The sequence below is a fragment of the Schistosoma haematobium genome, chromosome ZW, assembly GCF_000699445.3.
Source record: "Schistosoma haematobium chromosome ZW, whole genome shotgun sequence".
Classification (NCBI taxonomy): Eukaryota; Metazoa; Platyhelminthes; class Trematoda; order Strigeidida; family Schistosomatidae; genus Schistosoma; species Schistosoma haematobium.
In genome coordinates, this window is record NC_067195.1 from 55620926 (window position 1) to 55633763 (window position 12838).

At 36.3% G+C, this 12838-nt stretch overlaps 1 protein-coding gene across 3 annotated transcripts in view; it reads left to right on the plus strand.

The window, feature by feature from the left end:
• The window catches only part of MS3_00003932 (uncharacterized protein), a 49891-nt gene that overhangs the window by 16532 nt on the left and 20521 nt on the right, over positions 1-12838 (plus strand). For 2 of the 3 annotated variants that reach the window (XM_051211808.1, XM_035731742.2), the window contains exons 6-7: positions 2560-2997; positions 9354-9718. In XM_051211808.1, coding sequence (XP_051071914.1) covers positions 2560-2997; positions 9354-9718 — 803 coding nt within the window. Of the gene's footprint in view, positions 1-2559; positions 2998-7859; positions 9719-12838 lie in introns of those variants that run through there. The other variant, XM_051211810.1, reaches the window with a different exon arrangement.

The window sequence follows — 12838 nt, forward strand, 5'->3', positions numbered from 1 at the left end:
GAATGCGCTTCTCTCCCTCTAAATGCAAGTTGTTGCTTCAGAACTGGTCTGTGTCAACACCTGAACTAAGGATAGGGAGTGAAGTAGTCGAACGCGTTGACAACTTCACTTATCTTGAGAGTCTGATCAGCCCTAATGTGTTGGTGTCTGACGAAATATCAGCACGGATTCGAAAAGCTCGTTTGGCTTTTGCCAACTTGCGTCACCTATGGCGAAGGCGAGATATCCGTTTATCAATAAAATGACGAGTATACTGCGCGGCAGTCCGTTCTGTTTTAATTTACGGCAGCGAAACATGGCCATTAAGAGTCGAAGACACTCGTAAGCTACTAGTATTTGACCACAGATGCCTCAGAAATATTTCTGGCGTCTGCTGAGATCACCGGGTAAGTAATAGGGAGGTTAGACGCAGGGTATTAGGTAATGATGGTAAATCAGTCGATGAGGTTGTGGATCTTCAGCGACTGAGATGGTTGGGCCACATGTTACGTATGCCCAAACACCGATTACCACGACGTGCAATGCTAACCGGTGTTCGGGATGGTTGGAAGAAAGTTAAGGTCGGCCAAACCGAAATGGGGCATCAGTGCTTGGAGTCACCAACTTCTGGTCTGAGCCATGTTGGTAGATGCAGACTACTTGATTGGGGTCCGCGTGACTGTCGTAACCAATGGTTGGAGACTCTTGGTGACATGGCTCAGAATCGATCACAATGGTGTCGGTGTATACACTCTTTGTCTTCCCTTAAACTAAGAGATTAAAATTGCTTCATATCTTTCTTTCTCCGAACTAATTCTTTCTTCGTGTACTATATCCTTATTGCAATCTTTCTTTTATATATTACCACCTCTGAATTAACTACTTTTATGAATCCGGTGTCCATCTTGTTGTGTTAATGAAGTATGGCAACTTGGACCGATGCATAAATGTGCGTGGTCCTACGTTGTAGCTGACTGACTGGCTGATATATACTTTGCTAATGATATCTGTAAATTAAATTACATATCTGTGTTGTTTAATCATATTCTGGTTTTGCGTCAAGGTTTAAATATCGTAAGTTGACAGTTTATAATACTAAATTGCATAAATGGTGGAACATCGATTATAGTAATCGATAATTCCAAGAAAAATAGTATATGGTTGAAATGAACTGGGCCTATTTTTCAATTAAATAGGCTCGTAGTATATTTTAATACAATTCAATAATTTGTTAAATATGGTGATATTTTAAATATTCAGAGTTGGAATTCTACTTTCTCAAATTTGATTGAATCCAAAATAATCAATAGTTTTCACCACTTCCAAATCAACATTGGGTAACCTATTGGTGACCGCAATCTTGGTATTTTGTCATGATATTGCAATTGATTTATAACTTTTGAAAAGAGCAAGAAAAAACATTCTAGCAGAATAGCATGAATTCATTTTTATTTCGTTGGTTGTCATCAGCCTCTTACAACCTGTGATATTTAAAATCATAATTACATAATGGGTTTAAAGTACTTACATGAGATGGCTTAGTTTGGAGTTATATTGAAGACATATTAGTATAGTTTAGCAAGGGTGTAAATAAATTTAATAGGCTGAATATTGTAAATATATACCTTATGTAAAAGAACAATCTACAACATTGATTGTGACAACAGTTCAAAGGGCTAGAAACAAGTAAACATTGATAGGAATAAAATGAGTAGAGTTCAGTTGATAAAATAAGGTTAATCATTTGGAAGATAGTTGGGATAAAACCCAATCATGTGATAAATGCAAGAAAGAGTTTAAGTAAGTAAGTAACTTAAACCCATTATGTAATTATGCTTTTAAATATCACAAGTTGTAAGAGGCTGACGACAACCAACGAAATAAAAATGAATTTATGCCATTCTGCTAGAATGTTTGTTCTTGCTCTTTTCAAAATGAAAAAGGGAACTATGTGTATGAAGATTTATAACTTATTGAGATGATTAAGGTAGCTGAATTGATAATCGAGCATCTGAACCAATTGGTGACTTGTCAGGAGGCATACCCATAGGCATGCTTTACTGAATATATCAAGGAATCAACACAGTTATTCGTATGCAAAATTATTCATTCAAGATATCATGATTTACAACAAATAATCAGTCAAAGATGAAGAGGAAAACCACAAAGCAACTGTTGATACTTCGTTTTTCCATTTTATCATATTCCAAAACTCATATTAACCATTGTTTCACATAATAAATCATTTTAGTGTACATATACTTAAGAACTCTTCAAAACAAGACCAGTAACTGAATTACTTCCTAAGTTGTGCAAGCTATTACTTTATTATTTTCTACTATGTTCCAATAGGATCTGTTAATGATTTGAAAGGGTTAATAATAAATCATCATAAATTTGTCAAGATCTGTTTTTGTTTCATTGTTTTCTATTATTGATCAAATGGAAATTGACTGTAGTATTGAACAATGTCAGAGATTTTTCATTCTATACCTCAAATATTAATTTCACGTAGTTGAGATAAATATATTTCTCAATGAAATGATTCAAATACTTAAATTTTTTAAATTCTACTTTCAGACATTCTTATTGTCAGTCGTATTCTACAATTTTACCGAAATCCTCCGTATGTTATCCATTTATAGAAAATATTGCTAATGAATACAAAGAACCTTATTTAATTTCACGATCTCGTTTATATTCCAATGAAATCAGTAATCAAGCTGTTAAAAATCTGTTTACCAGCTGGGATGATTTACTATCATCTTCAATGCATTTATCTCAACCTAATAATTATCTCAGTGATTCTTTTAAAAGTTCAAATACATCTTTTATAAAATCAAATCATGTTGTAGATGCGATAAGTTTATCTAATAGTAGTAGCGCTGCATGGAGATGTATTAATTTGGCTAAGCATTTAACTTGTGCTACATCTTATCCTCGATGTGAAATTACTAACACTGATAGAAAATCAACATCTGTATTTGCCAATTCATATATTGAATATCCTGTTTGTTTGTAAGTTATTTATAAGTAGCTTATTGTTTAGTTAAATCTTTGTAGAAGTCTATTTTTTGTTATTGAGTTGTTAATTATAAGTTGGTTATGAATAATATACTTGTTTGTTCTTTGAATAAAATGTATTTGTGAAAAACACAGGTTTGCAAAGAAAATAAACTAGTGAACAATACCGTTTCATCGATACTAAATTAACCTCAGTAACTAGCCTCCTCAAATTTACTATGAGTGAAATGGGTTTCAAGCTTTTCACCAACTAGTTTGAAATCGTAAGGATAAATCAAATAGACTACAATCAAAATCTAGAAAAGTGAATTATTGTATCGTAAATGTGTTCACATTTAGACTTAGTCTTTGGAGTTTTTAATTTTCAATCATATGCATATCACTACCTAATCAGCTGGCGAAGATCATTAGTCAAACAAAATATTTCGAAGTTTACACAATCCTGTGCTTGACAAACGACTCATATTACGGTCAGACTCGAATTTACTGAGATTGTGTAGTTTGTAAATTGACCTGGATGCTAATCGTTTGAAAAAGAACTGCTCAGAATTTCTCGGTTGAAGTAACCTTTTTTCTCCAGTCTATGGAATACTAGTTGAACACAACAAATAAAGATTAAAGTATTGCCCCATCAATTATTATAAACTTCATAAACTCACATGCATTTTTAAAAATGTGACCTTAAACTAATATTGATAACAATCTCATATCCTCAGGATAAAACCAGTATACCGAGATGAAATATTGTAAATATTTCAATGAGTTTTGGTCGAGAAGATATTGCATTTATTGATGTTGCTTTGTTACAGTCGTAGCTAAATGCCCCAGGTACTTGATTCCCCAAACTTGATTTTACTGTTAACTTTCATAGGATAGACCTAAAATATCAATAATTATGATTATATGTCCATGGAAGTTCTCATTTGAATAGTATAACAGCTGAATAATAATAAACTCAGTCAGTAACAACGTAGAACTTCGTACGTACGTACATCAGTTTGAGTTGCCACACCACATTAGCACAGAGATGCAGTGGTCGATTCAAATCCCGTAGTGCTAGATGTAAAATTATAACCTGTAATCAGAAAAATTAGGGTTTGAAGATGTGAAATAAATTTGGAAAGAGAAAAAAGAGAGGGACATGAAGTATTCAGAAGATTAGAATTTGGGAGAACACAAAGAGTGGATGCACCTGCGTCATTGCAAACGATTTTGAGCCATGTCATTCAGGGTCTCTAACCATCGGTTGCTATCATCTCGCGATCCCCAACCAGGTAGTCTACACCTACCAATATGACTCAGTCCACTTGTCAATGAATTCATGGACTTGTGCCATGTTTTGGTCTGGCCGCCTCTAGCTTTCTTCCAATCTACTTCTACACCATAAAACATCGCACATCAAGGCAGCCAGTGGTTGGGCATACGTAACATATGTCCCAGCCATCTCAACTGATGAAGTTTCACCACTTCGTCAATCGATTTGCCATCCTTACCTAGTACCCGTTTCCTAACAACTGTGTTACTTACTCGATGGTCCCAGGATATACGAGCAATGTTTCGAAGACACCTATGATCAAATACTAGTAACCTACGGATATCCTCTACTCTTACCGGCCATGTTTCACTGCCATAAAGTAGGACGGAACGAATTGCTTCTCAGTAAACACGTCCTTTGGTTGATAGACAGATATCTCGCCTACACCATAAATGACGCAAGTTGATAAAAGCTAGTCGAGCCTTCTATATCCGTGCTGAGATTTCGTCACACACCAGACCACAAGGGCTGATGAGACTTCCAAGATAAGTGAAGCGATCGACATGCTCAACTACTTCACCCCTATCATTTGTTCGGGTGTCAATGCAACCCAATCCTGAAGCAACATTTTGCATTTCGAGAATGGGGAGAATCGCATGCCGAACATGCTTGCATTGTTGCTTAGAGTGGTCAGAAGACTCTGCATTTTGTCAGCGTCTTCGCCAAATAAAACTATGTTATCAGCATATTCTAAGTCAACAAGTGAACCTCCTGGTAGAAGTTCAACCCCTGGAAATCTAGACGAGGAAAGTGTTATCTCTAAAAGTACGTCGACGACAAAGTTGAACAAAAATGCAGAGAGTGGACAGCCCTGACGAACACCACTTGAGGTAATCAATTCTGATGACAGTTCGCCATAAGCTCTCACTCGACTAGTTGTGTTCGAGTAGAGAGCCTTTATAAGGTGAATGCACTTCTTTGGTACTCCTTTCAGTGACAAACACTGCCATAGAACCTTACGATCAACAGAGTCGAATGCCGCCTTAAGGTCGAGAAGTACTACCATTGTGGGGCGTCTGAATGTGTGTCTGTGTTCTAGAACCTGACGTAGTGTGAATATCTGATCTATACAACCACGTCCAGGTCTAAAACCGGCCTGGTTTTCTCTAATCTGCTCTTCACGAGCTTTGGTTAGGCGTCGAAGTATTATTGAAGCTAATATTTTAGACACTATATTTGTCAAACTGATTCCTCTGTGATTGTCACAAGAGGACTTTTGTCCTTTCTTATAGACTGGCACAATCAGTGATTGAGACCAGTCAGATGGGATTACGTCCAGTTCCCAAATTCTACCTAAGACTTCAGTTAATGTTACTGCTAATACTGGACCACCATTCTTAAAAATCTCAGGAGTAAACCTGTCAAGGCCTGCTGCTCTCCCTCGTTTCAGATTTCCTATAGCTTTTTCAACTTCGTAAAGAGACGGAGGACCTACATTAACTTGCCATTCAGGTTGACTGGAGATCGTGGGAAACCGAAGTGTGGCTGAAAGCCAGTTGAACTGATCCCTAAAGTGATCTGCCCATCGATTCAATCTCCTGGATTGAGAATGAATAATATGTCCATCTTTCTCTGAGATTGTTTCGCCAGCAGTCGGTTTCCTAATACCGGTTTCCTTAACAAGTCTGAACAATTGTTTGCTATTACCTATTGCCTCTGCCTTTTCCATCTCTCTTGCTTTCGCTACCCACCACTGTTCACGATCATTGCGTAGACTTCTTGTCAGCTTGCGCTTAAGCTGACTCCGCTCTTTATTATGTTCCGAGCTAGGTGGAATGAGTTTCCGAGCATCTATCAGTGCGATAGATGCTGCTGTGATCCAGTGTTTCTCCCTAATCTTGTGGTTTACCTTACTAGCAGATATCACTGCTGTTTCCACAGCTTTTCGGATATCATTCCATGCTGCCTCGGGCTGGGCATCACATACATGGCTACCTAACTGTTTTTCTAGTTGTTCCTGAAATATACTCTTAGCTTGACTATCACTAAGTAGGCCCCTAAAAGGTTTACTTGCAGCGTCTTTCCTACGTCCAGTAAGACGCAGGCAAATACGCGCTCGTACTAGAGCATGATCCGAATCTAAGCATGTGCTCCAGAATGAGCGACAGTCTTCTATCGAGCCCCTCCATCGGTGGCTGATAGCGATGTGATCTATTTGGGTCCAACGTTGGAATGAATTAGGGGGTCTCCATGTTAAAAGATGTTTTTGCTTATGCCTAAAGTTGGTATTTGCAAGGAACAGGCGGTTATCTGAGCAAAGCTGCAACAGACGGTCGTCATTATCTGTTCTTTGAGCCACGATGCTATAAGATCCACCTAGGTGTCTTTCTTTTTCGCTTAGTTTACCTACTTGAGCATTAAAGTCACCGGCCATTATTACTACATCCGAGCGCCTAGCTTTTCGGAGGAGGTCGAAGAGCTTTCTGTAAAACTCATCTTTTACATCATCTGAGCTGCAGTCAGTGGGAGAGTAGGCAGATACGACGAAAGGGCAACTACGAGTGTCCCTATCTTTCCGGATCCTTACTGTTCCGTTTAGTCGGACAGCGCACAAACGACTATCTACTGGGATCCACTCTACGAGAGCTAGTTCTGCCCTAGGACTCAATACTATACCTACACCGGCGAGGCAGAATCAGGGCTTCCAGATACACGAAGCGTAAATCGAGTCGGTTCTTTATTTTGGCATGGTGAGGTCAAATAAATGACGCTACTCGGATCCTGTATGCGCGTTTCGGAGACGCGGCACACATCGATAGCGCGGGATTCTAAAGTCCTAGCTAAGGAAGCCTGCTGTCCTATTTGGCACAGTGTTCGGACGTTTAAAGTTCCTACGTGTAGTTTAGAGCGTTGTTTCAGGAGACCAGGAATAGTTTTCCGCGTACTCGTATCGTTTGCCCTAGCGGTGCGAGGTGATAAAGAGACGTGAGAAGGGTTAGTCATGGAGATAAGAGAAGTATTAGGAGGTGTAGGAAGGATTTGAATGTGACCAACTTGGTCTCGTGTGCTGTTACGGGTATGAGGGCTGATATCACTTCCCGGCTGCCCACACCGTGGAAGGGTATTTCTTGAGGAACCTGAAAAGGAAATTGGATTAGTGTTGGTCTTAACGACCTGGGAGCGTGACCGCAGAGCCCAAGGAACAACTGCTTGAGGCCGGTCGCGTACGGTCTTTTCGTGGAAGGTTTTTAATGTGTTAGCTCCGTTCTTCAAAGGGCCTTACCGCCGGAGACGGAAATCCGTGAGGCAAGGTGAGGTGTGACATTTTTAGGGTCGATCTTTTCTAACCCCACCGTTCCTTGTGGGAAGGCAGCATCGCTGCTGATGCTGGTTGTCTGAAGGAAACACCTTACTGCTGTCACACCCCTCCACAGTCAGCAGTACGACTTCGCCCTCAGACCTTGAGTTGTTGCTTTTAGTCTTACCGTTCTCCAATCGACCTACCTGGCATGGTAGAACCTACAGGAACATATGTTCCAGCCAATATAGCTCGGTTGGGTCATCACCATAGGCAAGCCCGACCACCGCGTCAAGGTAGCAGCTACGGTCGGGATAATAATAAACTAATTAAAATACATGTTCCACAAAGTGAATCAGGAACGACAACATTCCTAGAACTGGTAAATTTGAAAAAAATGTCTTTACCTGTTCCTAGAGTAAAATCACTGCTAGACATATCAACAGAAATATTATAAAACTACCCACATGAAGTTTACTGAAGTATTAATGATCAATTTTCCAATTCTAACTTCTGTCTCAAATCTAAAGTTAGGCTCTATACTTAGTACGGGACAGATGAAGATTAAATTAGTTAAACCAGACAACAACACTGCAGGGTTTAGCAACAAATATATTGTCGACTTAAAATATTGTTAGAAAAAGTGTTAATTTGTCCAATCTACGGTTTATATAGAGTCACATTGTTACTGACGAAGTGTTTACTTTTACAATTTATACGTTGTCATCTGAGAATTTAAAATTCCGCATACCAATCGTAAATACTTTTAGAGTACTCTAAGTATTTAGCATGAACGTACTTTAAACTGAAGGAGTTTATTTAACCATTATATGGTAAATTTTTAAGCTATACGTTGTTAAGTTTGTTTAGTTCTTGCAATAGCTGTACGGTAATTGCGTGTAATAGTTACTTTAAAAAAGTCTGAAACAATTATATGTGAACGATTGTGACCTTTGATATGATCTATTTAGATAAAGCTATGACAAAATAAACAGTTTAACCATTCGTGTTTTCATTTCGTTTATTTTCTCTCGACTCTGTTTACCTTGCACATGTTGGTTTTTACTGTTAGTTTCTCCTTTTTTTTACTGAACGGAATGCTGTGTTTTTGTAATTTCGCTGTGGAGCTATAGTTAAATAGTTGATACGGTTCAATTTCAATTTATTGGCTCTTGTCGATTTTCATCTCAGATTAAGTTAATTCCTCTCTTGCTTCTCATCTCGTGTTGATATTATACCTGCTTGAATAGATAAAGCTTCCTAAACATATCCTACGTTGATGACGACCGACTGACTGGAACAGTTTCTATTTTGTTTGTTGTTCTAAAAATAATAGCTATATTCTCAGGTCTGGCATAGAAAACCTTTCTATATTTTACACTGTAAGGGATTTTAAACTGATTATTTGGTTTTAAAACTTATTAGGGCAAATGAATTTATCGTTAAATTACCTCCCCTCAAATAACTTTTCATTGTTCACAGAAAAGACCTAATTTACTAACATAAAGGAAATTTCTAACGATTTGTCCACCTACTAACAAGTAGTTTGTTACTTGCCCCGCCTTCCCATTAGTGAATTCATTAAATATCTTGTAAAGAATTGATTTTGTCTCATTAAGAGCCTATTTCGTTTCAACACACACCGCTAGCCGAGGAACACGTAGTTGTTGGAAGTGACAAGTCCAGTACATTTTTTCAACTTGAATTTTTTTTAAAAGAGCTATCTGTAGATTGTTTATAGTTTCTATTTTGTGCTGTAATTTAGTAAACATCTATTCTATCGTCTTCGTAAAACAGGAAACATTGTCTCGCTGTTACAGGCCTATTTTGCTTCTCCTCGTTAAAAATCTTGAATAATTCAGCTTTGGATAGACTTCTCGACATTCATCGGAATGAATCTTTAATGAATTCTGATTTTGTAAAAACGGGTTGGTCAGAACTGATCAATGTGCCGGAAGCCAAAAATCAAAGTCTTCCACTGAGTTTCTCCGATCCATTAGCCAGTGGGACATCAAATCCCTTTTACATTTGTTCATCAACTAAAGGTGATATTATGTCTTTTGAACCGTCTAAAAAGTCTATTTGCACTCGTTTACCTATTGATAACGAAAATCCAACAAATTCCATTGAAGGAAGTAAGAAAACTCCTGATGAACAAAATGGTAAGTTTTTGTCACTTTACTAAATTTTCAACAGGTTTTTGCATGTTTGGTCAATCGCCTTGGAAAGAAACTTTTCAATGTACTATAATATGTTGAATTTTTAGAGTCTACTGAAATAAATAGTATTTCTTTCGTTTATTGATAATATTTGTATCTGTTTTATTAACAATAAGTAAATGTTGACCAGATTATGGTTTTCCTCTTAGATCATTGTTTATTGTGTCCGATTTTCCATTATAATTGTGACGTAGGGAAGTGAATAAGATTTCTTAAGTAACGTATTGATATGAGAAATATATCATTAGCTCATTTGATGTGGAACGGTGACTTAATGCTAAAGGCGCTCAACTTTCAGCCACTAAACCCGAGGTTCGAACCTCACTCCACCTACTTCGTTTTTGGCAACCGGATAGTATTATTACCCCTCACAATTAGAGCCTAGGTCACATCCAGGCACCCGGTGGTTGAGTTAAAAAGTTTAATTCATTAAATAACTGCCCATTTTCTGTAGTGAAACAATGTATCTCATTTGTTCTGTTTGAATTATATTTTCCGTGATCAGTTTTCCATTTTACTGATTTTGATTCTAATCCTCTCGATTTCTGTATCCGTCGTGTTAACGTGAGGTGTGGCTCTCATATATTTGTAGAATTCATACAGGACATATCAAAGTACAATATCTTTATGAATAATCTACAAGTGAACATCCGATATGCTCTGCCTAATAAAACGATGTAATTTCAATACCGAAACAGTGAAGATACTTTTTACCGTAGGCTTTATTGTTTTGTAGGTTGCGCGTTTGATCTGGATCAGTTATTGTTGTTTTGATGCGTTCTATTTTCCAAGGAGAGTGCGAATTTTTTTTGAATATATTTAACAACAAGCCTTAATCAGGTTTTAACCTCTTGAGTGTTATTTTTATGTTTTAATTACGGAAATGCTTTTGTCATACTTTCTATAAAATTTCCCACGATCTTTACTTAACATACCTCATTAATTATCAGGTATTTTCAGTTTTGCTTTTACTGTTTGACTATGAGCTATTTTCATATCTCCGTTCTCTTGTTAATAATTTGATATTTTACTACATGATATAGATTATCGAAGTGTTCATTAACAAGATTGCTTTTCAATCCAACATCTCTTTCCTTTGTTGTTACCGGTATTGTTGATAAGTGATTGGGAAAAACTATAAATTTTACTAATTATCTGAAAAAAAAACAACTAATGCTTTTATTTACCGCTTGTTGACAGATCACTATTTATTTCGATGACTAGTGTGTGATATACATTATTACAACACTGCATTGTTTTGGCTATAATCACTTTTTACAAATGTATTTTAACTAATATTGTTTTTTCTAATAGATGATTATTGATAATAAACGTTGTGCACTCGTATATAGTTGTTTATTTATTATATACTTGAATATTTAACGGAATTTAACTTTTTAATCGCTTGAGATAATTAAATAGAAATTTATGTAGCTTATTGATACTATGAAGTAGTCACATGAATTCAACATTTTACGTGCATTGACTGATTCTTTACTGAAATGAATGACTTGGTTTTTCTATCTATCTATCTATCTATCTATCTAAAAATCATTTAATACTGGCTGGGCTTACTGTATAGCTGGAATTGGCATGATTATGTTAAGAACTGTCAAAAGCTTTAGTTCCAATCTTATCTAACGCTAATTAATGTAACACATTGTGTTAGTAAATAACATCAAAGAAAATTTTATTTTCAATGAAATCATTTCATTTAACTGTATATTCGTGCCTATAGTTATTTGATAAATATATGAGTCTATAAAAGAATAGAAAGAAATTACATGATGAAAGTGATCCGACATCTGTAATACCAAAATAAAGTTGTGTAACGATCGAGAGGTTGGAAAAGAATAAGATGAGGAAAATAATTGACATATTAGGAATACGTGAGTTAACTGTTCATTTAACAGATATGAAGAAATGAGAAACAAATGTGAAGAACATTAATAACAACTGAATAGTAATCAAGAGCAATTGTTAGCGAATAATAATAACATCAATTAATTCATGATCTCAACCAAAAACTTAACAATCTCCACAACCCCCATACTGATAATAATTATAATAACTGATTACGGTTTAAAAGTACAAAATAAGAATGTAAAGAAAAACAAGACTTGGACTTCACTGGAGAGAGGGATTGGGCACATGGAAGGACGAGAGGTCCCTCGTGGAGTTCAGGCTTGAGTTTTTAAATTGTCAACACCTTAGTAGTGCACAAGTGGTTACTGTCATTCTCCCGTTCTTCAGTAACCTCTTGATTACTATGCAAACTTCTCTAAACATTTCAAATGTAGGATCACTTTGTCATGTAATCTCTTTCTACTCTTCTATAGACTCATATATTTATCAAACAATTACAAACACAAATGTACTACTTACTCAAATTATTCCGTTAAAAAGGTCTCCGGTTTCTCATTTTTAATTTAATTCCTTACTTGTCACCGACAACAGAATCTCAGAATAAGAAAAATATGTATGAAAAGTGGCAGTAACTTGATTAGTTAATACTTTTTCAACAGTAATAGTATAGAGATTCAAATGGTTACTTAGCTATGATCTTTTGGTTCTATTTCTGTTCCTTTATCCGGACGGATTAGTAAGATATTCCCGTTCATTCTAATGCATTATAACTGATGAGTGCTTTTTTAGTTAAATTGATTTTCCAGCCTTGTTTTCATAAACTTAAAAACGCCGTCAAATTAGAATGTTATAATTCTAAAGAAAACTTCGATAATGCAATGAGAAGGCGAAGTTTATCAGAATTATGTGATATATTTGCGCAATACATTTCGAAAGAAAACGTTAAACAGATCATGCTTTTCACTAATAAGATTTTCAAATTCAATTTGTGTAGGTTGGAAACTATCCTTCGCAGAATAATCACAATATTTTTAACCCGTAGATAGAGCTTGGATCTTATGGACGTGAATATTACTCTTGGAATGATCGTGTATATGTTTTTTTTTTCGGTCGTTCAGCGAATACTTTCTGACTGACAGCTGCTTGTAGAGGATTTTCAAGTTTAGTCACATCTTGAGATGTAGATTTGGTCGTATT